Source organism: Mustela putorius, unplaced genomic scaffold, assembly GCF_011764305.1.
Source record: "Mustela putorius furo isolate JIRA1106 unplaced genomic scaffold, ASM1176430v1.1 tig00003909_pilon_pilon_pilon, whole genome shotgun sequence".
NCBI lineage: Eukaryota > Metazoa > Chordata > Mammalia > Carnivora > Mustelidae > Mustela > Mustela putorius.
This window is the reverse complement of record NW_025422057.1, coordinates 30,561,860-30,587,373: the sequence shown is the minus strand read 5'-3', so window position 1 is coordinate 30,587,373 and position 25,514 is coordinate 30,561,860. Positions and strand designations below refer to the sequence as shown.

General features: G+C 45.7%; 1 protein-coding gene across 4 annotated transcripts in view; it reads right to left on the bottom strand.

Moving 5' to 3' along the window:
• Positions 1–16,495: 16,495 nt before the first annotated feature.
• The window catches only part of ARHGAP19 (Rho GTPase activating protein 19), a 66,117-nt gene continuing 57,098 nt past the window's right edge, over positions 16,496–25,514 (bottom strand). For 3 of the 4 annotated variants that reach the window (XM_004749575.3, XM_045068590.1, XM_004749577.3), the window contains exons 10-12: positions 25,083–25,193; positions 24,508–24,586; positions 16,496–20,315 (exon numbers count right to left, since the gene is read on the bottom strand). In XM_004749575.3, the coding sequence (XP_004749632.1) occupies positions 20,305–20,315; positions 24,508–24,586; positions 25,083–25,193 (201 nt within the window). In that variant the 3' untranslated portion in view covers positions 16,496–20,304. Of the gene's footprint in view, positions 20,316–21,695; positions 21,801–24,507; positions 24,587–25,082; positions 25,194–25,514 lie in introns of those variants that run through there. The other variant, XM_013054677.2, reaches the window with a different exon arrangement.

Sequence of the window (25,514 nt, the reverse complement as noted above, 5' to 3'; positions counted from 1 at the left end):
TCCTCACATAGCAAGAGAGGAAGGTCTGGAGCTTCTTCCTCTTCTTGTAGAGACACTAATCCCATCAGGGGCTCTCTGTCCAGTCTTCATCTTAACCTAATAGCCTCCCAAAGGCTCCACCTCCTTATACCATCGCATCAGGGGTTGAGGCTTCAATACAGGAATTTGGGGGAATAGAAACACTCAGTCCAGAACAATACCCCAAAGAAACAAGGGGGTTGGTCAACCAAAAGGCACATAGAAAAATAGTTGCAGCTGCCTCATTCATAACAGCCCAGACTTGGAAAAGATTCCAGTGCTCATCATCAATGGGGAAATGGATAAACTGTGGTGTGTCCATACCGTGGAATAATGAGTAAGAACATTAATAAATCACACAGGCATTATGCTGAAAGAAAGTTTGACACTAGAAGACTGTTTAATTTTTTTGTTTGTTTGTTTAATTCAGTTTATAAGAAGTAAAACACAAGCAAAAGTAATCTATGGTGATAGAGGTCAAAATCATGGTTGCTTCTGAGGGAGGAGTGGCAAATTCTTCCAGGCTACTGGAAATACTCTGTTTTGATCTAGATGTAATAACATGTGCGCGTGTAAAAGACACCAAGTGGTGCACTTAAATTTAATGTACTTTATGGAGGTTATGCCCCAAGAAAAAAGGAAAAGGATGTTTCTATCAGGGATGACAAGTACATGGTTGGCGGGCTGCCCTTATCCCCTCCCTGGGGATACTGATTAACCACCGAACTCCTTCTTCTCGCTGAGCTCAGTTCAGAACCGTTCTCAGTCCCGCACTCTGGCCAGATCGTGCTGACTCAGAAACTACTACCTTCTCCTGGTGTGCACACACGGGCTCCTTAATTAAGATAGGCCATCCTCTTTGATTCGTTTGGCCATGCTTTGGAGAAGCCTGGCTTCTACTCACTGACTTGTGGCAACCACTCCCTTCCAGGTGCAGTTCCCAGGAAGAAATGGCTTCGGAACAGCAGGCTGGGAAGCTGGAGAATGAGAGCGGGAGGGACCACAGCTATCCCAGGCTGAGGTGATGACTCAAAGCTACAGGTTAACACCGGCACCTGGCAAAGGCTACAGTCCGACGGGGGCCGGCATTCTACTATGTAGAACAAACTGGCTTTTCTCTAGTAGCAGAGAACAGAGAGGGACAAGATGGAAGAAAAGGCTGGACTGCGGGAAATGACAGCCTCGTGATTTGTGCTAAGTCTTCTAGCAGCTGGAAATATAGCCTCCCTGTCAGATCTTATCAGGGATGCTAACTTCCTGTGGTTTCACGCCTCACGGTTCCCCAAATCCCCTCCATCCTCCATCAAACAACCACGTGATCTGGACAGAGTGGGAATCTCCACCCCATTTTAAGTAAGAAAACTGAGGCTCAGAAGCAAAGATGTATGACCCACAAATACCCTCTTAGGCAAGTAAAGGATTCAGGATTCATACACAGGTCTGTCTTCCCCCAAAGCCCATGCTCCTTCTTTGTCTTCTCTTTTTTTATTTTTACATCAAAGTGGTACATGCGCCAAAATGGCCAAGTCATCCTGTAAGATTGGTTTTGAAAATGGCAGGTGTCCCCACCCCCTACCACCACCACCACCATTTCCCCTCCTGAGAGCTACCAAATTCACCTCTTACGACTGGTCTTCTTGGAACTTATCTCCACAATGTAAGAAAACAAATCGACACCAAGCTAAGCCACTTGTAACATCTCAGCATCCTGAGAACACAAAGAAGATCCCACAAGCTTCCAGAAATAGTAAAAACAACATCCCCTACAAAGAGCTAGGGATGAGAATGGTCTCAGATCTCTCGACAGCAACAACACTAGAGCACAGAAGGCAAATTGTGAAGGAAAAGGATTCCCAACTTAGAATTCTATACACAGCCAAACTATCCATCAAATGTGAAGGTAAAATAATGACATTTTCACATATTAAATGTCTGAAAATATTGACTTCTCGTGTACCTTTTTCTCAAGAATCTCTGAGGATGACGAACCAATTACAGTAGATCCACAGTTGTGTTGCTATTATCCCTCTTTTCTCTGTCTTGCACCTTCAAAATATCCTTTTTCTGTCAATTTAGTAGAATTTTAAGAGGGTGAAAATGGACATATTCAATCAATTTTCATTACCCATCATCTCTCTCATTCTTTGTTTTTAAAGCAGTGGACCCTTTCTTCAAACAAACCCTCATCCAAAAGACAAATATCTAAAACACACCAAACCAATATCACATTGGTTGCAGTATTGTTTCTCTCCAATGGTTAACTGTTAAGAAAGTTGCTGCAGCTAATTAATGAAAAAGGAATGAGCAAATTAGAACAACAGTATTTTGTGCCCACAAATTAATTAATGTACCCAAGTATTGAATATCAGCTGCTGTTAGCATCCCCCCTTATATGCACACACATAAAATGACAGCACAACATTGTGAGCACCTTTTTTTTTTTAAAGATTTTATTTATTTATTTATCAAAGAGAGAGAGTGAGCACAGGCAGGCAGAGTGACAGGTAGAGGCAGAGGGAGAAGCAGGCTCCCTGCAGAGCAAAGAGCCCGATGTGGGACTCAATCCCAGGATGCTTAACCGACTGAGCCACCCAGGCATCCCTGTGAGCACCTTTTGATGGAAGAACACGCCACCTATAGTGGCCAAAAAATCACAACCTGAATTGATCAGGCCTCTGTATCCCACTACCCACTGATTGGAAATACAGATGCTGAACTTCATGCATCACCAGTATGCAGTCAGCAAAATCCAGACTGGGGAAGGCCAACTGGTCCAATGCCCTGGGATCGTCACCATATAATTAAAAGAGGGGGGTAAGGGATGATGGGAGAATCTTTGGGTTAAAAGAGACTTTGAAGACATATCAAATAAAAAAGTAGCTAAGTATACACCCGTGTTCACAGCAGCCTCATTCACAATGGCCAAGCGGTAGGAGCTACTCAAGTATCCTTCACACAGATGAACGGATAAACAAAATGCGGTCTATAAACAAACGGATAAACAAAAAACGGCCTATGATGCAGCCTTAAAAAGGAAGGAAATCCTGTCATGTCACATGCAGCAATGTGGATGAACCCTGAGGACAGTAATGCCGAGTGAAAAAAGCCAGTCACAAAAAGACAAACACTGTGTGATTCCACTTATGTGAGGTAATCAAATTCATAGTAGAATGTAGAATGGAGGTTCTCGGTGGGGAGGGGAAGGAAGAGGGGATAGAGAGTTGTTCAACGGGTGCAGAGTTTTAGTTCGGCGAGATGCAGTTCCGGAGAGGGACGGTGGTGATGATCGCACAACGTGAACGTTCCGCGGTGCTGCACGCTTGCACTGGTTAAGATGGTGAATTTTAGGCTGTGTGTTTTTTACTACAATTTTTACTACTAATTTGCAAAAGCAGGTAAAACTAAATGGTAGAGTTTAAGAAGGTGCTCTTGGGCGATGAAGTTATAGAGAAATGCAAGGCAATGATCAGCATAAAAGTTGGGATGGGGAGCCACTTTCTGGGGACAGGAAAGATGTGCCTTCAGGACAGAGCACAGAGAGGTTGCCGTGGGCCCACTTCTTGATCTAGGTGCTGATTTACCAGAATGGTCACCTTATACAAATTCACTCTGCCTCTGTCTTCTGTGGTTTTCTCTATCTGTTTCAAGTATAATTTAAAAGTAAAGGGGGTAAAAAAAAAAAAAAACACCACGAAGAAAGAAACCTGCTACAATCCTGTCAACCAACACCAGTAAGACAACCACTTAAGCTGAATTAACAGAGGAGGATTTGGGAGTGAGGCCGCCTGAAGCCAGGCCTACCAGCTCTTCCTCAGCTCCCCGTTGCTGAACATCTGTGACAGCCCCGTGTGTTCCCTGTCCCGTCCCTGTATCTGAGTCCCTGGTCCTGCGCACCACCTGCTTCTGCCCCTGGGGACTTGCTCACAGAGCTTAAACAGCTGAGCTCTGCCAGGGGTCACAGGGAAAGGACTCAGCACCACGACAACCAGGGTCTTCCCCAGAGGAGCGCAAAGTTTTAAGACTCGTACACCTCTGTTGTCAGCTGTCAAATTCCATTTTCTGGTTCCCAAATTCTCTAACGTGAATTCCAGTAACATCTTTGTGCCACCATAATGTGCCGTCACAGGGTCAGGATTGGAACAGCTTCCTGTCAGCCTGTGGTGAGGAGCAACCCAACACGGGGTCCCTGAAGCTCACGCAAATGGTATGGTGGGGCAGCGGGTAATGCAGGGTCCAGATCTGGGCTCTGCCACCTGACCTCACACAACAGGCTACGTAGGATCTCTGGGCCTCCATTTCCCCATAGATGAAGTGGGTGGTTACAACAGTGTTTATTCTCTGGGGTTGGTACAGGGCCTCGATACGCTGAAATATGTCAAGTCTTTAAAAAAGAGAGCCTGGTTCTGGGTAAGTGCTCAGTGCCTGTCCTTACTTCACTTAAGGACCAAGCCTCAAGCTCACAAGGGCCAGGGACAAAAAACTGGCAAGAGTGGGATCTACCCATCTACAGAACTTCCCCGTGTCCTGGGGATGGGAGGGCTGGAGAAGTCTAGCTGCTTCCAGACCTATTCATCCAGCTGGCTGACGCATAGCTCAAACTCAACAGGACTGAAAGCCCAGTGCATGAGCTCCCCCTGCTCCTCTCCTCTAGCCTGACCCTCTTCCAGTGTTTTCCATCTCTCTGAATAGCAGCCGTATCTATCCAATTCGATGAGCCAGAAACCTGAGGGGCGCCCCATACTCTTTCCTCTTTCTCACCTCACTGCTGACCTGTCTCCAGGACCTTACCTTCTGAGCACATAACAAAGTCTTTCTCCTGTCTCCCTCTCCCTGCCATCTCCCCCGGGGGCTCATGCCGCTCACCTTGTCACTCCTATGGCCACCATTTAAATTCTCCCCTTTGGTTGTTTGACTAGGATCTGCTTCCCCCACTAGACTAGCAGTTCCAGAAGGACAGGCACCATGCTGGTGTTACTGACCTTTGAGTACTCACCAGATTTCAGCACATGCTGGGACATCGCAGGTGCTCGGTGAAGATACATGGAATGAGCTAAATACTGGAGTAAAAAAGGAGCAGGTTTCCCCCATTCACATGCTGTGGCCCAAGGGAGCCTGCTACCTCTGCAGCCCTTAGGGCCTTCCCTGGAGGAGCCACCTTCACCTGCTCCCTCCTGTCCACCCGCCTGGCCTGCCCCTCGGAGCCTCCAGACCAGAGTAGGTGGACCTAGATTGTTTCCTTGAACTGAGGCAGCTGTGGAAGCCTGGCCCCTCTAGCCCTACTGCAGGCCCCACCCCCATCCGTGGCAGGCCAATGAGTTCGGGTACCTCCCCAAAGGCAGGAGGAAAGACATGGAGCCACAGTCATCTGAGGAACCTTGCTCCATGGCAGAACCTCATGGAGCTGCTCTGCTCCTGCTCTGCTCTGACAGCTGGAACAGCCGGCTCACAGAGTCACTTGCTCAGTGAGTCCTTACTGAGCACCTACTACGGCCGGGCACTGTGGATGACAGTTGGGGCGTCTCAGTGGACAAACACAGCAGACGCAGCCAACGGCCATTCTCCTCTTCCTCCTCACTAACAAAACCAACGGTGTTCAGTCCCCTGCCCCAGATCCCTAGGGTGGGGTTACTCTATTCCTCTTGTAGATGCTGGTGTAACAAAGGGCATATGACAGTTTCAGCCCACCGAACTTGAGGGGGAGTCCACTGGGGACCTGCTAGGAAAGTCTCCTCGCACGTACAAGGGGAGATAAACAGAAACGCCTCCTCCTCAGGCCTACGCCAGGTGATGCCTGCAGCTGGCTGGCCACCTCGAGACCCTGAGGGAAGTGGACGACGCTCCGAGAATGGCAGGCTGAAAGACAGGAAGAGCCTAGACCCCTCACGACTCTGCTGAGCTTCTGAATCCACTGCTCTGGGACTGCCCAGCCCCTGGTCTATCACATGGTGATTAAAAGCCTTCATGGTTTAAGCTACTCTCCCATGAGTCTTCTGTCCCTTGCAGCCAAAAGCCACCTAGAGGGGCAACACAGGCCCACAGGCCCTTCCTGAGGCCTTCCCTCAGGAAGCCAGAGCTTCCTGAGCAATTGCGGGAGGGCAGGCACGGAGAGCTCCTCTCTCAGCACTTCCCACTCCTGCCGGAGAGCTGAAATCAATCATGCCCATTGCACAGCTGAAGAAACTGAGACCCAGAGGTGGAAGACAACTTGCTCTGTCACATACCGAGGGCCAGTGCCGGTGCACTTGGAACCAAAGCCCAGGAGGTTGGCTCTTGCCGCCACACCAGCAGAGCAGCTGAGTTTGACTGCCATGTTGGGTGGAATTCTCCATTACAAGTATGACGAGTGGGAGCCAGCCAGCCTAAGCTCTAGAGACATGTACGGGCTCCGTTCCCACCTGCAGACAGGGCAAAGGGATGGCTGGATCCAGGAACTCAGACCATTCTCTCTCATCTTTGCTTCTCTCTGACACCATGCCTTCAGACCAGCTCCCTGCTAGACTGGAATCATGACCACCAGTAGACTTGATCTCACATGCCAACGGCCAAGGGCCAAAAAGGACAGGGGCCTCCCTTTCCCCAGTTTGAGTTTTATCAGCTCCAAACTTGGGCCCCACACCTTCACTGTAAGTCTGGATGCTGAGTGCCACCTTTGGGTTCCGTGGCTTGGCCCCTCCAACCTCTCTATGCCTCGGTTTACCTGTCCTGAACTAAGCAGAGTAGCAGCAGCACCTGCTCTGCCAGGAAGGTCATTCATGTGTCCAGCAAACACCTTGTGCATGCCAGTTACCAGTCAGGCGGCATGGGAGGTGCTGGGACCCAATCCCTATCCTTGTGGGACCCAATCCCTGCCCTCAGGGAGTTTATAGTCTAGCAGGAAAGACAGATATTAAATCAACAAACACAGGAAATGATATCTCTGTTTTAACTCTGCTAAGTGTTCTAAAGGACAAACACAGAGCACACTAGGAGTGAAAGAAAAGAACTGAGCTCAGATTGAATGCGTAGCCTTAGAAAGACTGACTCCGGGCATGGAGTAAGCATTCAAGTCTAGGGTAGCTATTACCTAGGTTTTCACTTGGCCTCTTTCCTGTCATCTCCTGCCCACAGTGACTTACTGTGAGGAGAAGAGCTAGGTGACCTGGTGGCCCCGCTCTCCATCGCTGCAACCAATTACAAGCCTCCTAGGGGCTGGAGCGCAAGTGTGACGCACGCACTGGGACAGCAGGAGCACAACAGGTCCCAGGGCAGCCTGCTCCTGGTGGATGGCACACACCCAGCTCTCGGCAGCCCCTTCCTGGCTCCGGCTGAGGCTCCAGGGGCTTCTCAGGCTCCAGGGTCTCCCAGGCTCCTTCCGCTGGCTCCGTGTCAAACCCTAAATGAAGGAGTGCTGGAGAGAGATTTACTGCTTAACAAGCCAACTTTCCATTCACTATTGCCAGGCAGCTCCTGGCCATAGGGCCATAGGGACAAGGGCCCTGCCCCTGTTCCAAGCCTCGGGGCCGTCTAATCATGTCCTGGTGACTGCCTCTGGAGGGACCATTTGCGAAAATCTCTTTGTGATCAAAGGAACACACTCAGGCCCCTCTGGGTTTCCACTGCCCCCTCTCTCTCGTACAGACATACTGTTTTTTCAGGGAAGAAGAACAAAGAGCTGCTAGGTTAGATTAATTTCCACAAATGCTAACTCTATACCTATATCCAGGACCCTAATCAGGATGGTGGTGCCAGCCCATCTGACCTCCCGGCCCCCAGCTCTTCTTTTGCAACCATGGAGACAGACAAAGGGGTTGACTGGCACACACATCACTCCTCCATTTGCCACCTTCTGTGGTTCTCTGGATCTGAACAATCTGAATCATCCCCTGTGATCCGGTCCCCCTAACATTTCCAATTCTGTGTTCTCAGGAAACCAGGAGGGGTTTTCCCAGAACATCATACACTTCTTTCATCCAAGATGTTTCCAGCACATGCCTTCCTCTTATATGAATCTGTCCATTGAATAATGAATGCTTCCTATCTGCCAGCCTCGGTGCTGGCTCTGGGATGCGACAAGTCATACGGAACATCCCTGCCCTCAGGAAGACCATGATCTCGTGGGGGCAACAGACATCAGTGAAAAACAAAGAATCGCCAGAGATTATAATTCCCAAAAGTAGCAAGAGCTGTGACAGAACCACGTAGGATGCTGGGAGCCCAAGAAGGCTTCTGTGAGATGACGTTCAACCTTCAACCTGCCATGGGATGACACATAGGTCCCTCTGGGTGGGGTCTGGGGGAGGGACAAGTCCTGATTATGGGACAGACAAGTCCTGAGGCCAGAGGGCATCTGCAAGCTCTGGGATCCAAAAGTCTGGGTAGCAGATGGGCAGAGAATGTTCAGATGGGCTGGAGAAGAGAGTGCGAAGAGCCCCGCAGATCATGTTAGAAGACCTTCCTGACACAGAGGACCTGGGGGATCACTGAGCTGTTACAAGGAACTCAAACAGGGCATGAGTCCTCTGGACTGGAAGGGGGTAAGAATGACAACAAGGAAGGCTAGGGTGATATGTCGGGGACTGGACTGACATCACCACAGTTGAAATGCTGCATCAAAGAGGACTTCATTTTTTTTTTTTAAGATTATTTATTTATTTATTTGACAGACAGAGATCACAAGTAGGCAGAGAGGCAGGCACAGAGAGAGAGAGGGAAGCAGGCTCCCTGCTGAGCAGAGAGCCCAATGTGGGGCTTGATCCCAGGACCCTGGGAAGGTAGAGGCTTAACCCACTGAGCCACCCAGGCACCCTGAGGACTTCATTTTTTAACTTTGTATTATATACAGAGATTTTCTACTGTGTATGTGGGGGTGTGGGGGTAGCACCCCAGTCCCCACATTATTCAAGGGCCAGTTGTACTCAGAGGTACCCTAAAGTTGCAGATATAGCTCTTTTGCCCCCACTTTGTAGCAGCAACCCAACTTCCTTTGGTTCAGAGGCACAAGGAGCCCAGCATGGCTGGATGGTGGTCTCAGTTCAACAGACTCACTGTTGTGTTCCCTGATGGAAGCATACCTCCCTCACAACTGAGGCCTTCAAACCAGCTAAGCTGTAAGTTTCTGCAGGTAAGTTAGAGGAGTGACTTGCCTCAAGGTAACTCGACTAGCTTAACTAACCTTGACTGAGGGTATATTAGAGGGTAAGGATAGCCCTCCCCTTCCCACCCCTTGACAGCTATGGGAGACAGTCACAGATTTAGAGCATAGAGTGTGCATCCCTTACAGCAGAACTCAACCTTTCGGGACAACTGGTCCTGTAAACAAGCCTTTAGAGGATCAACCCACGTTCCATCAGGCCAACTGCTTCCGGGTTACAGGGCATGTGGCAAGACTAGTGAACTCCTGTGAGCACAAATCTGTTGTTCCCCTTACACTGCTCTGGGAGGAGACCCCCCTGGTCAGAAGCAACATCATGTAGAATATCAGGACAGTGAATGGGATTCTGTGAGCACACAGATGGTTAAGCTGGTGGAAGCATTTCAGGAAAGGGTGGAAATCCACATCCAGAATAAGTGTTTATTGCAGTGATGACCAAACCGATGCCTTCCATGATGGGAGGAGTCCAATGTGATCAGTCTGCCACCAGATGACGGGTCCCTGTCACCTTCAGGAAGGATGAGCTTCTAAAGTATCTGGAGGGCATTTCTTTCCTTCCTTTCCTCATTCATACAATGATTTTCTGAGTGTCTCCCTGCACCATTGGCCCAGCCTTAACTAACCTTGACTGAGGGTAAATTAGAGGGTAAGGAATAGCCCTCCCCTTCCTACCCCTTGACAGCTATGGGAGACAGTCACAGATTTAGAGCATAGAGTATGCATCCCTTACAGCAGAACTCAACCTTTTGGGACAAGTGGTCCCATAAACAAGCCTACTGGCATCTACTGATGAGATGGCACAGCAGGGGCTGGGCTCTTGGCCATGGTGTGAGGCTCAGGGTTTTTGTACACAGACACAGAGAAACAAGATGGCTGCAGCTGCCACCGCTTCTCAGATGGAATGACATGATGGAAAGAGCCCTAGACAAGGAGTTGGAGTGCTTGACTTCTAGTTTTGACCAGCCATCAGCACTCCTCTGATGTGGAGAGAGGCACATTGCCTTGTCAGCCTCCGTTTCCCCATTCTTAAAACAGAGTAAGGGGCGCCCGGGTGGCTCAGTCAGTTAAGAGTTGACTCTTGATTTCCGCTCAGGTCGTGATCTCAGGGTCATGAGATCAAGCTCCACAGCAGGCTCCGTGCTCAGCAGGGAGCCTAAGATTCTCTCTCTCCCTCTCCCTCGGCACCTCCCCCCCTCTAAAATAAACAAATAAATCTTTAAGAACAAACAATGAAAGCCCCAGAACAGCAGGTACCAGTGGTACCAAGTGTGGGATGGTGGGATGGTCAGATTGGTTCCCCTTGGGTACAGGCAACAAGGGAATCAGTTGTTTATGGAGAGATTTTTTGTTTTTAATAATGAACTAGGAGTTGGTCTGCTTTTTATTATCACCAAATACCTGCAATTCTAAAGTGAAAGAATACTCCTCACCCAAAAAAGCCTTTTGTTTGCCTAAATTCTAAACAATTGCTACTGTTAGTAATAAATTGTAGTTTTATAAATTTTATATATGTATATATATTATGTATTTTATATATATAACTTATTTGTAAATAAACACATTTTTTACTACCTGTTTTTTCTAATGAACACGGCAATTTACATGGTTGTCATTGTGGAGAAATCCCAGTTATATAACTGGCCCCAAACGTACACAGATCCAGCTGCAGATGTTTATTTCTAGAGTACGTTCATAATGGTTTGCAATCTTTCAAGCTCACTTCTGACTAAAATATAAACAAATAAATTAAAGACAGGGAGATTTAAGAGAGGTCCCCGCCCACCCAACCTCTAAGGCCGGATGCATTAACTGGGGGAAGATCACCTGCGCCATCTAGTGGTAGAGATGGTGATTACAGGTACACACTCTTCATAGGAAAAAAAAAAAGAACAAAATGGATTGCACGTGGAAATGATAGTATTTTGGTGGGGGTGGGAAACAACCAGGAGACTTAATTAGTCAGCCCCAGGGCTGACAGTATCACAGCTTTGCCTAGATAACAGTGAGCAAGTTCCTTCACTTCTCAGGGCCTTCCTTTCCTCATTCTTAAAATGGATTAATGATACCTTTATCATGGAATTGTGATGATTAAATGTGATAAGGCGTATAAAATTCCTGAGATGCAGTAGGTGCTCAGAAGGTGGTTCCCTTCCTCTCAGAGCTGATCAAAATGGGAGAACTAGAGCAGACGGTCTCCCCAGGTACTGTCAGAGGCTCTTGCCTTACTTCCCTCGTCCCACGCTCTCATTAAGCTGTGGGTGCCACGGCTGGGGACCAGCTCCAGCAGTAGCCCTCCTGGGCACCGCGCCAACTCGCTCCCCACTCCACCAGGCCAGGCTGAATCTGCCTCTGCCTGGCTGTCACCACATCCATACACCTGCTTGTCCCCTCCCATACAGCTGCCCCCTGCCTCTCCAGCCCCCATATTCCACACCTATGACTGGTCCCAAATTTCTCACCCAGTGCCACCTCTCCATTAGCAGCTTTCAGGGTGGTCCCTAGACCAAAAATATTAGCCTCACCTGGGAACCTGTTAGAAAAGCAACTCATCAAGCCTCAGACCAACTGACTCAGAAATGCCGGGAGGTGGGCCCAGCAATGTTGTTACATATCCTCCAGGTGACTCTGACATGCGAAGTTTGAGAACCGCTGCTCTACAAACTCCCCCCCACACACACACCAGGCCTATTCCTCTCAGATTCCTGAGGTTAGGTCCCACCTACTCCTTGGCCACCCCCTCCATCCGGTGACCCCCTATCCTATTATGGAGAAACTCTCCCAGCACCTAAAACCATCCTACACTCTTCCCCTCGCCCACTTCACCTACAGTAATGTTGAGCAAACCTGTCATTAGCAAACCTTCAATATATTTATCACACAAGCAGACCACTTTCTTATTTCTTGCTCAACATTTTAAAATTTGACACTAATTCAAACATACACCTTACCCTGGTCCTAAACAATCTATAAATTCTGGTCCTAAACAATCTATAAATTCGGATAATATGTGAATTATATTTTTGTTATGCATTGCAATACACACTATTAAAAATTCGAGCAGTTCATCCAAAGTACCACCTAAATGTTACTTGGGGGGAAACAATGCCTTAAGTGTAGGCTCTCTCAGAACACACAAAGACCCACCCAGCCCAGAACTTTCTGGAAGGATGGCAATGCCCATCTTAATTGGGGTGGTGGTTACAAGGATGTATACATCTTATCAAACTGTATGCTTAGAATTAATTGCTTTAAAAGGAAACAGGTTCAAGTCCACACACAGGGACTCGCAGCCACTCATTGGGTATATCACCTCATTTCTATTTGTAAATCTCCATTTCTATCTGTAAACATGGTTTGTGAGCTAGTTCGATGACTTTCGGGCCCCTTGTTTAAATAAATTCTTGCTGTGAACCAGAGACAAAGGAGCTAGCTCCCTGGCTGAAGTGGGCAGGGGCGATCTGATGGTGTCCTTCCAACCCCTTCCCCTCCTCACAATGAGAGGGCGCCATTGTCTTCAAGTCCCACCTAGCTCTGACAGGCACTGCTTCTGTCTCTGCTGGGGATTTGCCTCAGGCTAAATATATCCCTTCTTTCTCCAAACCATATGGTTTCTAGATTCCTCTGGAAAGAGTAGGCTTTTATGCTCCCATAGAAGAGGGAAGCAGGGACAAGAGAAGGGCTATGCCTCTCTTCTCCCTTCCCCTCCTCTTCCTGGTTCATTCCACACAATACCCGCAGCGAGTGTTCAAGAAGTGGCTGCAACACGAGACCTCTCATTAATGGTCAATTCCAGTTACATTAAAGTACTTAATAAAGCCTGGATTACTGGGTCATTAGGTTTCTCGTAATCCCAGTGGTCTTTCAGCAGGGAGAGGCAGAAGGCCTGGCCCTAGGCCTCTAAGCTGAACAGAAAAATTAATGGGTCTTTATGCCCAAGGTAGTTGGTCATGGGGAGGGAGGTCACATTTTTAATGTTTCTCTCCTGCTCTGACCAGCCCAACTTCTGCTCATTTTGCTTTTAGAGAATTTATCACTAGTTCCCTGCCTTTGGGAATATGAAGATCCTTCTTAACATCCACAAAGCTCAGTTTCTACACTTTAACAGCTGCATTTTGATCCATATTGAAACTTGAGGACACACACACACACCCCTATTATTAGTTCATTAACTTAAAAAATATCTTGATGGATCACAACATGGATAAACACTGAAGGACAGAGTCACCTCTGGAAGAGGCAGGCCGTGTTCAGGACACACCTTGACTTGAAGTCCCCAAGTAGCCATCAGCGCCCGGGACCACGCACACCCACCAGCTGGATCTCACAGAGGCACACTCCCATAACCAGCCATGGTGGGCAGAAGCCAGTCCCAGAAAAGCCAGTGGATAAACCTTTCACCACTTTCCTTGCGACCTTCGTCCCCTCTCCAGGGTGGTCTGTCTCATGGCTAAAGGACAAGAGAAGACGTGGCCACAAGTGCCAATGGAGTTGAGGAGTAGGTTGGCGGTGGGGGAAGGAAGGATAGCCTAGGATTAGAGTCCCAGATGTTCTAGAACATACCAGTCTAACATGAGCCATTTATGTATTTAACATTTTCTAATGTTTAGGTTTCTAATGTCTAATAACATTTTCTAGTGTTAAAAAGGTAAAAAGAAACAAGTAAAATTAGTTTTAATAATATAATTTACCCAGTATGTCCAAAATATCTTTTTGATGTGTAATACTTACAAAAATTAAGACATTTTAACTTTTTTGTTTTTCCTAAGGCTTTGAATTCAGGAGTGTATTTCACATGGAGAGCACATCTCAGTTCAGGCTGCCACATTTCAAGGACTCAGTACCCACATGACTAGAGGCTACCCTATTGGTGAGTGTGTACGAGAAAGCAGGGAAATGAGGATAGACTCACCCTCACAGTTCCCAGCAGCGGCAGGCGTGGGTGGAGGGCAGGTAATAGTTGTGGCGGACGCCACCCTCCTGTAGTTCATCACCACTCCCAACAGGCACACCTACTGTGTCCCAGAGCCAGCACTGAGCAGCTCAGGAGCACGGCCTGCGCAGACCTGGAGCCCAGCCAGAAGATGTGTAGCACAGTGTCCTATAGATAATGCCAAGTGCAGCTTGTGGGCCCAATCCAGGCCATGGAGAAGCTGCATTTGGCTCCCCCCAGTGTTTTTCAATCTCTTGAAGTAGTTGTTGTATTTATAACCTTGTATTTCCTTCTTGACTCTTGCAAACACTGCTGTTAAGGCCACAGTTCTTGAAGACAGACAGTCCTGGATTAATCTTGACTCTCCCACTTTTTAGCTGACATTGGATACATTGAATTCTTCATGTGTCTCCTACTATAAAACTGGAGATCACGATACTTCACAGATGTTTGACTTTGGTGAGATGAGGAATTAATTGGCTAGCACAAAGCTGGGTAGTAAGTACTCAATAAATGATGGTATTAGTTTTCACTCACAGGAGGCTTGAACTCCATAGAGCCCCTACCACGGTCCTATTTCAGTATGGGAAAATTGGGAAGTATGTGCACAGCAGTTCTCAAAAACAACCCCACTTACACACACAGATGTTGGCCAACGGTTCCTGTACTCACAATTTTTAGTTTGTTTCCTTTCTCTGTTGCCCCCAGGTATGGTTCAACTGAATTAAGCAATCTTCACTACTAAGGCACTACAAATTTTAAAAAGCTTATTTCTGGGAAGGAAAGGGGAAAGCTAGCAATGACATCAGCAGCCCCTCCTGCTAACCTCCTTCCTGCTTCCAAGGTGGAAGACTCTTGGAATTGGCACTGAATGCTGCTGGTGAAAGATATTAACGACCAACCTGGACCAAGACTTAGCCATTGTTCGATCCCCATTTTTGTTTTTTGTTTTTGTTTTTGCTTTTTATGGGGGAAATTAAGAGTCAGGGACTTTAAAACATCTAAACCAATCATGATAAACTCTATCATGATATAATCATGATAACCTCTAGCCTGAGGTTCAGCCTTCCTGACCGTCTCCACCGCCATATGCTTTAAATTCATAAAGGTAGGTAGGAACAAAACATGGGCAGCCAGTCACAGGGAACAGAGGCCACAGAACTGGCCCATGAGGGAGACTAAGGAAAACTCTTCCCAGGCAAACTGTTTTCCCATCTTCCCTTTCTGCTCTTTAATGCAAATTTGCTTCTTCATTCCTTTCTACAATTCACTTATTGACTATGTGCTCAGCCCTGTCCTAGGCATTTTGATCCTCCTATTTTTCAAAATAACTCTTGTCCCCTCTACCACTTTTTCTTTTCTTTTGCATTACTCAGTTTCCTGTGTTGTTGGTTTTTTTTTGAGTCTCCATGCTTCACTCTCAAGAAAAAGACATGGCTCCTTTCTTTACAATAAATGAGTTGCTCCTGGGGGATTAGAAGAGGGACAGACAGTCTGAGCAGCACCTAGAGAGCCAACATAAGAAAAAAAAAAGGAGCACGTGGGTAGATAATGGAGCAAAGACAACTGCAGGGTTTTTATCTGTGCTCCAGATTTAAGTAACTCTTTTGTTATCAAAAATAACTATGTCAGCATCAATAACCTGCTGATTACAAAATGCATTCTTTGCAGAGAGGGGGAATTAACATCTAATGAACACTTGCCATCTGCCAGGCACTGTGCAAGGCTAGTGATTCTCAGTATTTTAGTGGTCAAGGACTCCTCTGGGATTCTTGTGGAAACTATAAAATCTCTCCCTTAGAAAAACTCAAATGAACACAAAATTTTACAAAGAATCACAAGGGCAAACAATGTTCCAAAGCATAATCACAGACTCCAGATTAAAACCCTTTGTGTTAAGCCCTTAGGATCCCAGAGCATGTCATTATTGAGACAAGATACCATTATCCCTACCTTACAGATGAGGGGCCATCCCTAAGGTCACATACTAAACATCAGAAACATTTCAGACAGAGTTGTCTGAACACTACTTGCTGTCCTAGATAAAAATGTCATTTGATTTTTAGTGTTATTATAACTGTCACTCCTTATTTTTAAACAAAGATTATGTGAGAAACTGAAATCTGTGCAAAATATTCTAGACTCAGCCACAGCATATCAGAAAGCTCAGAATTCCCAGGGGTTCCAATCCCATATCCTATCAGCCAAAAGCCCCACTCCTCCTGAACTCACCTGCCCAGAAAGGAAACAAGCCGAAGAGGTGCTTTTCTTAGCCAGGTTTCATAAGCCTCAGAACAGAAGCAACCTGTCAATAATATCTCAATAAAACTACAGGGAAATTTTTTAAAGAGGCAACCTCTCTTTAAGACAATCTATCAGTCAAAATGGGAATTGAGAGACCAGTCAAAGCCTATGGATATGAAACAAAAGAAATTTAATTTCAGAGTATTACATGAATAACAAAGACAATGCATAGGATTGTTTCTTTACAGTTACATATATATATATGATATATAGTCAAATAAGAATGAAAGACAAAAAATGGTGAAATAGTTAAGAAACCTTGTTTCGCTTGCTGAGCAAGCTCAGGGAGAGCCAAGGGCGACCCCTGCTACGAAAGGCCCTAGGGCAGGAGTGTTTTTCCCAACAGGCTCTGCCAGTCTCCAAGTCTGGGGGAGTGCTCAATGGCTCTTCAGCACCCCTGGCTGTGGCCTCACATACTTTAGTTTCCATGGCAACCCAAGCACTCAGGCTATTATGTACTCACCTCCTCACTAGCCCCTCCACTGACTCTCCATGAGTGGAAAGATGTCGGTTGGCACTGGCTGCCTGGGAAAACTAGCTTTTCCGTGGGGAGTTTTAGATTGGGTTAATTACCACTGGTTTGAAAAGCTTGTGCATTTTAGGGACCCAAATTTTCCCCAAATTCTACAGCAATCTTGCCAAATGCCAATACCCAGGTTTAGATCAAGGTCCTGTCTTCAGTACAAAAGCTTCAGGGTGGAGGGGACAGGGATGAGGATCTCCCTGGGAAAAGGAGTTCTGTTTAGAAAAGACCTTCCAGCATTTGTGTGAGGCCCTGTACAATGCAAGGAAGCAGCGAAGAGTCTAGAGAAGTCTGTTGCCAAAGATGGCTTCCCTGGCTATGCATGGGCCACATGGCTGGTCACTGCAGGGCACAGGTGCAAGGACCACAGGTTCTCTGTATCCAGAGGCTCCTGGGAGGGAAGCTACACAAAACCACCATTGTCCAGGCGGAGAGAAGGGATTTGCTGGCTTCCTTACAACCCAAGAAAATGGCCACCTCTGGATCACCCAGCAGTCACCAGAGTCAACTGCCCTGTACTACTCCATTTCCCAAAGTGCTCCTGAGAAGGACATTTAGGGTGATGAGTTGGGGAAGGAGCGGCTGCGGTTTGTTTGTTACAATTTGTTAAGTACCAGCTCCTTGAGCATGTTCTGGCACTCAGATACAAAAAAGTACATGGCACTCAGATACAAAAAGGTATAATCAGTATCTTCTAACCTTTCACTGTGACACTGGAGTTTTTCAAACCAGATTCCCTGGTCCCAGGGCAAAAGTCTATCACACTAAAAGGTTAGAAACTCCAGTGTCTATGGTTCTCCCGGTGATCTGAATCGAGGAGGTGCTCTTGTCTTCACGTTTACGCCCGCTGGCACAAAAACACTGCCCTGTGCTGACACCCCATCAGAACCATCACAACCGCAGAAAGAAATGAAATGTTAAAAGCCATAAAAGGAGGGATTCCCAAAGAGACTGTTCCAACATGAAAAACAAACAGATCAGATTAAAAAAAAAACTTATAGATTAAAAAAACTGTTAAATACTGGCTCAAAAATACCCACCCACCAAGTCAAAAGGGAGACAGTACCCTGCTGTGGCAAATGATAAAGGGCTTTTGTCTTGTAGTTAGTTCTCTGTAAGATTCCACAGGATAGGAACACTTACATATTGCAAGGCAGAAAGTTATACTGTTTATTTCTCAAATTTGGATTCCAACTGGATCACAGCTTCAACTTAAAAAATGACCTATCACACCCTTTAAGCAAGGGAAAGTATATTTAATAAATAACTTAAATGAAACACACATGCCCAAATTCACACACAAAGTGCCCAAGGGGGCGAGCTACACAAAATCATGTGTGCGTGGCAAGCACCTCTCCCACCACTCTAGGCCCGGCACACTTCCCTGGGGTACCAACCCATTCAACCAGTGAAAGTCTCCTAAGTCTTAGCTGCCTCCTCAGATAGAAGCCCAGGACAAAGCTGGTGACAGGAAGGTATCAGGTCACTGCTCTGCACTCTCCACCTGATGCCACGCCATTCTGGGAGGAACACTTAGTAAAGAAAGGAAGCTTCGGGTTAGGGAGAACACTATTTCAGTCTGGTCCTATCAAAAGCAGTCTCTGTCTGCATTCACTCGTAGCAGGTGCTTATTTTCTTAATAAGGAAAAGCTAACTGGAAACCTACACAAATAAATTTGCTAACAAGTATTTTTAAGAAAGACATATAAATGCTCTGAGAAAGGGCCTTATACTCCTCACCATCTGTTGTTCACAATCCATCGGGCTGGAAGGTCAAATCTTACACTTCTCTTCACTATTGTTGGAGTAGCCAGTGAGACAAGTACGGAAGAGAGGACTGACAGCTGGACACAAAACCAAACCGTGCTCTGCCAGCATCATCCTCCCATTTCAGCAGAAATGCAGCTTTTTCAAGAGTTCAAAGATAACAAGTCCCACTTTGCAGGGCAGCCGCTCCCCAGGAGCCTGACTGGGCTCTGGCACAGGGTGAGGGCAGCTCAACGGCTCCACAGAGCAGGCCCACTCAAACGCTCCCGCCTCTGGCCACACGCCCCCAGGCAGTGAGTTTTTACAACAGATCAAAGCCACGCTGCTGCTTACCTCTAACACACATGAACATCCTCAACCCCGTCAAAGCCCCAGCCCCACCTCCAAACTACCCTTTGCCCACCTTGACAAGGAGAGGGGCGGTGCTGCAACCCCCCTCCAACACTGGTGATCAGCCACAACCGCTTCTAAAGGAGAATGTGCTCTTTCAAATCCTCTCAGCCCTGCAGAGTGACGCGCCCTTCCTCCCGGGACTCCAGCTTGCCCTCAGCGGACAGTCTGACCTGCACACCTGATCCCTTAGAAGGATGCAATATAATCCCACCCACCAGCAGTCACCCTGGACACAAAACCAGCTGGTCCCATCCTAGTCACACTCCAGAGTTTCCAGTACATTCAGATATTTCAGCAAATCTCTATCGAGCCGTCAGTGACTTCCCTTGAGTCACAGGGATCTGGCACAGAATATTGGCACCAGAGATGTTTTAGGCGAGGGGAGGCTGAATGAAAGGCGACGAGTTTGGCAACCGCACAATCACTTTGGCACCACGGAAGAAAGGGGAAGAGAGGGAAGGAAGGGAGAAGAGACAAAGTTTAATAACTGACATTTGTTAAAATATGGTATCATTCTGAATTCTCCTTTTTCAATAATGCAGGTCAAATATCCTATACCCTCAGGTCCAAGAAATTATTTTTGTAATTCCAGGAAAGCTCGAAGTTCTTTGGACAAACGGTATTGAGGAATACGGCCTCATGAGATTAAGAGCTTTCCCAAAGCTTATGGTGAAAAAACAAGGGAAAGGTATCTGTCTTAGGCATAATTTAGAAGACCTATCCAAAAAATGGCTTTAAAAAAACAAACAGCAAATTAACAAGAAATAACCAAAATAATACCTGTACTATCAAAACAGAGAAAAGCCCCAAGTATCAGTTAAAAATAATATCCATCCACCAGGACTGACAGCACTTAAAAAAAAAAAAAAACTGGTAGTTGAGAGAACTTTCAGATTTTTAAAAATAATATCTGCTAAAACAAATTCATGGAATGAGCACTGGAGCCCAGCTGGTTCTGCCCATTTACTGCGCTGTGTGAGCAGGCTGACTGCTTAGTGGTTTCCCCAAAATGCTTTCAAAGACAAGAGAAAGAGAGATGCCAGCACCCAGTCAGTAGACAGAGTCTGCAGACATTATCCAGTGAGTGCGGTTAGAGGTATCAGTCAGGTCACAGGATTAGTTGACTTTCACGATGCTAAACACAGCAAGCTGCAAGTCCAAGCTTCTCTGTGAGCAGTAATGACGTCTGGCCCACTAAAGAGGAAATTCCGGGGGAATAACAGGAGCACTCTGGATCCTTCAGAGGAATCCTAGGTTGAAGAAAAAACAAGAATATTAAGCACATTCATAAATATTTCTTTTTGCAATCATCCCACCTGAAAGCTAGCAAGGTTGTACTTAATATATTCTACAAACTGAGGATTAAACAGCTTAATTGAGAATTTGTGACTTCTACCAAGTAAACATTACTTTGTCTATGTGCTTTAATCTCAATGCATTAAAACAACTTAATGGCAATAACAGCTACCGCTGTACTAAGTGCACATTTTGCACCAGACTCTGCTCTGAGTTCCTGGTGTATATGATCTCATTTATCTTCACAACAATCTGTACATGAGATAAAGCTCTTGCCATGTTACAAGTGAAGAATCTGAAGCCTACACAAATTAACTTTCCCCAAGATAAATAGATACAAGCAGAAAAGCTGGGAGTTGAACCAAAGCCTAAGTGAATGCAGAGCTCCTGGCCTTCCCACCACTATGCCTCTTGCCAGCAAATGTTTACTAAATGCCTAGTTCACGCAAGGTACTGTCAGCACCAGGAGGAAGAGAAGAACAGAAAACAGGAAGTCACAAACCTAGTCTTAAGTCAGGCCCTTGTCTTCCAGAAGAGAAACTAGCTATAGATACCAGACAATACATGTGAAGTCAATAACTATAATAAATCATACTAAATATCAACGTTTCAGTACCATCAATAAGCAATGGAAAAGGTACATCTGGCTGGATTAGCTAAAGAAGGTTTCAAAGAGGAGGTATGGTTTAGGTTGGGCTTTGAAGAATGGGCTTCTCACTACTGCATACTGAAATAATGCCCATTAATAAGAAAATAATGAAAATAATGCCCATTAATAAGAAGGTGCTAAATGGGGAGTTCTCATCTGGGAGTAAGGTTTCCCTCTCCTCCCCAGGAGATACCTGGCAATGTTTGGAGGCATTCCAGTTGTCCGAACTGAGGGAAGAAGGGTGCCCTGGCATCTAATGGGTAGAGACCCATGGGAAGCTGCTAACCATGGTACAATGTATAAGGCAGCTCCCCACGACAAAGATCTGACCCAAAATGTCCACAGTGTCACATCAAGAAGCCCTGTGCTAAAGAAATGCCTTTATGGAGTATGTGCTTGATGATGATAATAAAATTACATTATTGCCTTCAAATAATATTGCTTTTACAAGATCACCATCAAAAACCTCCAGTTATAGGGGCGCCTGGGTGGCTCAGTGGGTTAAGGCCTCTGCCTTCGGCTCGGGTCATGATTCCAGGGTCCTGAGATCGAGGCCCGCATTGGGCTCTCTGCTCGGCAGGGAGCCTGCTTCCTCCTCTTTCTCTGCCTGCCTCTCTGCCTACTTGTGATCTTTGTCTGTCAAATAAATAAATAAAAATCTTAAAAAAAAAAAAAAAACCTCCAGTTATATTCATTGCATAAAAGAATTAGATGGCAGGTAAGTAGATCTCTGGCCTTGGAAACTGGAAGAGAGTTCAGATCTGGAGATTCTGGTCTGGGAGCAGTTACCCTACAGAGAAAATAGAGCTGTGGGTTAGCCCAAGTTGCTGAGAGGTAAAAGCAAGAGCAAAGATAAGCAGAGAATTCAAGAGAGAACACAAAGAGGAGGGGCGCCTGGGTGGCTCAGTCAGTGGAGCGTCCAACTCTTGGTTTCACTCAGGTTGTAATCCTGGGCTGGGGAGAGTGAACCCTTCATTGGGCTCTGGGCTCTGCACAAGGTCTTCTTGTCTGTCCCCTTCTGCTCCTCCTCAACCCCATTCACGTACTCTCTCTCTCAAATAAATAAAATCTAAAAAAATTAATAAAATGAAGAGGGGAGGGGTAGGCCAGCAGTAGTAAGCTACGACAGAGATGAAAAAGTCACAAGGAAGAACAAGAATAAGGTAGCATCATGACAACCAAGGCAAGCCTTTCGGGCTGTAGGTGACCAAGGAGAGAACAAAATGGAAATGTCACTGCCTAATCTAATTCCAAGTGTTCGTTATCTGTAGACCCCCACTTTTCTGAATCACTAACATTTTTTTTTCTAATTTTAAAGTAGGCTCCATGCCCAACGTTCAGGGCAGGGGGACTGAACTCAACCCTGAGATCAAGAGTCACATGCTCTGTTGACCAATCCCTGCTGGGCGCTCCTGATTCACTAACATTTTTGAGAATCTAATAAAACTATACATTCTGTCCTCCAAAAAGGTACCTACACATAAAACGACATCAACAATATCAGGAACTTGAGGGGTGCCTGGGTGGCTCAGTGGGTTAGGCCACTGCCTTCAGCTCGGGTCATGATCTCAGGGTCCTGAAATGGAGCCCTGCATGGGCCTCTCTGCTCAGCAGGGAGCTTGCTTCCCTCTCGGTCTGCTTCTCTGCCTACCTGTGATCTCTCTCTCTGTCAAATAAATAAATAAAATATTTAAAAAAAAAAAAGAAAAAACAATATCAGGAACTTGATCAGAGCCCTTAGGAGGTCCACACAACAGCTTAAGAATCCCAGCTCTAAATCTTTTTTTTTTTTTAAGATTTTATTTATTTATTTGGCAGAGAGAGAGCGTGAGCGTGAGCACGAGCAGGGGGAGGGGCAGAGGGAGAAGCAGGCTCCCTCCTGAGAAAGGAGCCCAGTGTGGGACTCGATCCCAGGACCCTGGGATCATGACCTGAGCCAAAAGCAGATGTTTAACCGACTGAGCCACCCAGGTGTCCCTGCTCTAAATCTTCTTGCTAAAATGAACTTGGCTTATTTCCTTAATACATTTCCCTCTCCTCAAAGTATAACTGTCAATATAAAAAGACTTACCATTTCTTGATTATTTTTTTTAAAGATTTTATTTATTTATTTGAGAGAGAGCATGAGTGAGAGAGATCATAGAGGGAGAGGGAGAAGATTCCCTGCTAAGCAGGGAGCCCAACACAGGGCCCGATCCCAGGACCCTGACATCATGACCTGAACTGAAGGCAGATGCTTAACTAACTGAGCGGAGCCACTCAGGCTCCCTTTTTATTATTTTCAAAAAGGAAAGGTATATATGTCTGATACAAAACAAAGTATACTTTAAAAATAACTTACGCTTAGGTTTAATTCACCGACACCCATGTAGAAATACTTAGACACACATAACTCAAACACCCAACTCCCCTCAATCGGACAGCCCTGCCTACAAGTCAGAAGCAAGATGGAAAGAAAAAAGTGCTAAGATCATTCATTCAAGGATAAGGACTGAGACCCTACCAAAATCTAATCTTCTAGAGAAGAATAAAGATTTCTCCATAAGGACTGGACTTTAGTTCTCTTCCAACTGCTAATGTCTCAAATCATAATTACGTTCCTGTCTCAGCAGTAAAAAGCACATGTCAAACCCGGGATCACTTCATCTGCCATGTTCTTGCTAGTCCTAACAATTGCTACTTGTTAATGCTTCTAAAACATTATTTCAATTAAGACTCATAAGAAATCTGTGAACTCTTATAACTATTATCCTTATTTTCAGAGGAGGAGACGGGCTCAGAGAGAATGAATGGTTTTCCTGGGCCAGAGGAATGATGACTCAAATCAGGTTTAACAGCAAATCCCCTGGTCCTCCCCATGGACCACACGGCTTCTTCAGAGGCAAGTACAGCAGCTACTGCCTTTTACCAGAAGAGCCTGGGGCAACTGGCACTCTCCACGCCAAATAATCTTTTTTGTCCTAAGTATCCTCAAAAATATGTTGGAAAAAGTATCCTCAAAATACGTTGGAAAAAATATGCTGGAAAAAGTATCCTCAAAAATATGTTGGAAAAAAATATGGAAAAAAAATATGTTGTACGATATGATTTCCAGGGTGCGTCAGCTGTTTATTAGCTAGAAAGCCTCACTGAAGTCTACACAGAAAAAGAACATAGCTATTCCATGTTTATGGAGCATATTCTTAGCACTTCTGTACTTGGTTTCACAAATTAGTTTACACTTGCTTTTAATTTGCTTAACAAGTGTTCTTAAGATCTCTTTCACATGTGTCCCATCTGTCCAAGAATGCAGGGACTGTGTGGGTCTGTCTTCACAGCTCTACCCCTCAGCACCTGGGACAGTGCCGAGCAGATGATCAAGAACCATCTGCTGAAAAAGACCCAGGCTGGCAACCTGATGTTGCTTCTGACACTGGGAATTCAAACACTACGACTGACGGACTAGACGCAGAAAGGACTTACGCTCGGTAAGAACACAGAATAAGTAAAATCAATACCTTTTTTCCCTTCTTTCTTCCCCTCAGGCCATTTCAATCTTGTTGGTGTCATCGTGACAGCTGGAGAGCCAGAAAATAACTGTAACAAGAACATTTTATAGTGGCTTAAATCTGCTAATGTCATTCCTACAGACAGACTTTACTAACAGAATTATTCACTTGTTCAATTTCCATGTGAAGAGTTTTACTGAGCTGATTATATTTATATATCATTAGTCTTAACTGATTTTATTGCTGGCTTAATGAAGCCACATGTGTGGGGCCCCTAGAAGGACTACCCAACAGATACCACAGTGCCAGCCAGGCCCAGCTCAATGGTACCGGCCCCACAGAGTCTCCCAACAGGAACTATTCCCTTCAGCACTGTTTGTGGAGGTCCTTCACTGTATTTGGCATCGCTGCATATGACTGGCTATATCCTTCCGGAACTCTGCGTGTTTGTTTTGACCATCAGCATAAATGAAAGGATTTAGAAAAAGGCACCAGAGAAACACAGTAAAACAGGCCACAGTATATCAATATTTCTCCTTTCTACAAATGTGCACAAAGAGGAAGGCCAAAGAATAGTATCTTACTAAGTTCATATTTTCTTTGCTGGCTCTCTTCATTTCACCAATGGCTACAGATTCCGGAGTAGGATACTTGTTTTTCTTTTCTGACATCATCTGATTTCCCAGGACCTTCCGCTGATTTAGGAAGAGAAAATATGTGATTTATAAAGATCTACTATATCTGTATTGTAGCTAAACTGGCTGGTCTTTAAATCTATAGTTTCTTAGTTTAGAAAAATTTCAGATTTCAAATAAATTTCAGATTTCTGATAAATTCTCCCAGGCCGTCTTATACAAGGGAGGCCAAAGCATGTTCCAAAAAATTCTGAAATCATTGCCTTCCTTTAGGTGATCCCTTTTCCTCTACATTTGAAATACCTGAAATATAAGAAAGTTTTACAGTTGATTTAAACTAGCTAATGCAGGCAAGTTACAGTGTGCTTCTAAGACCATTAA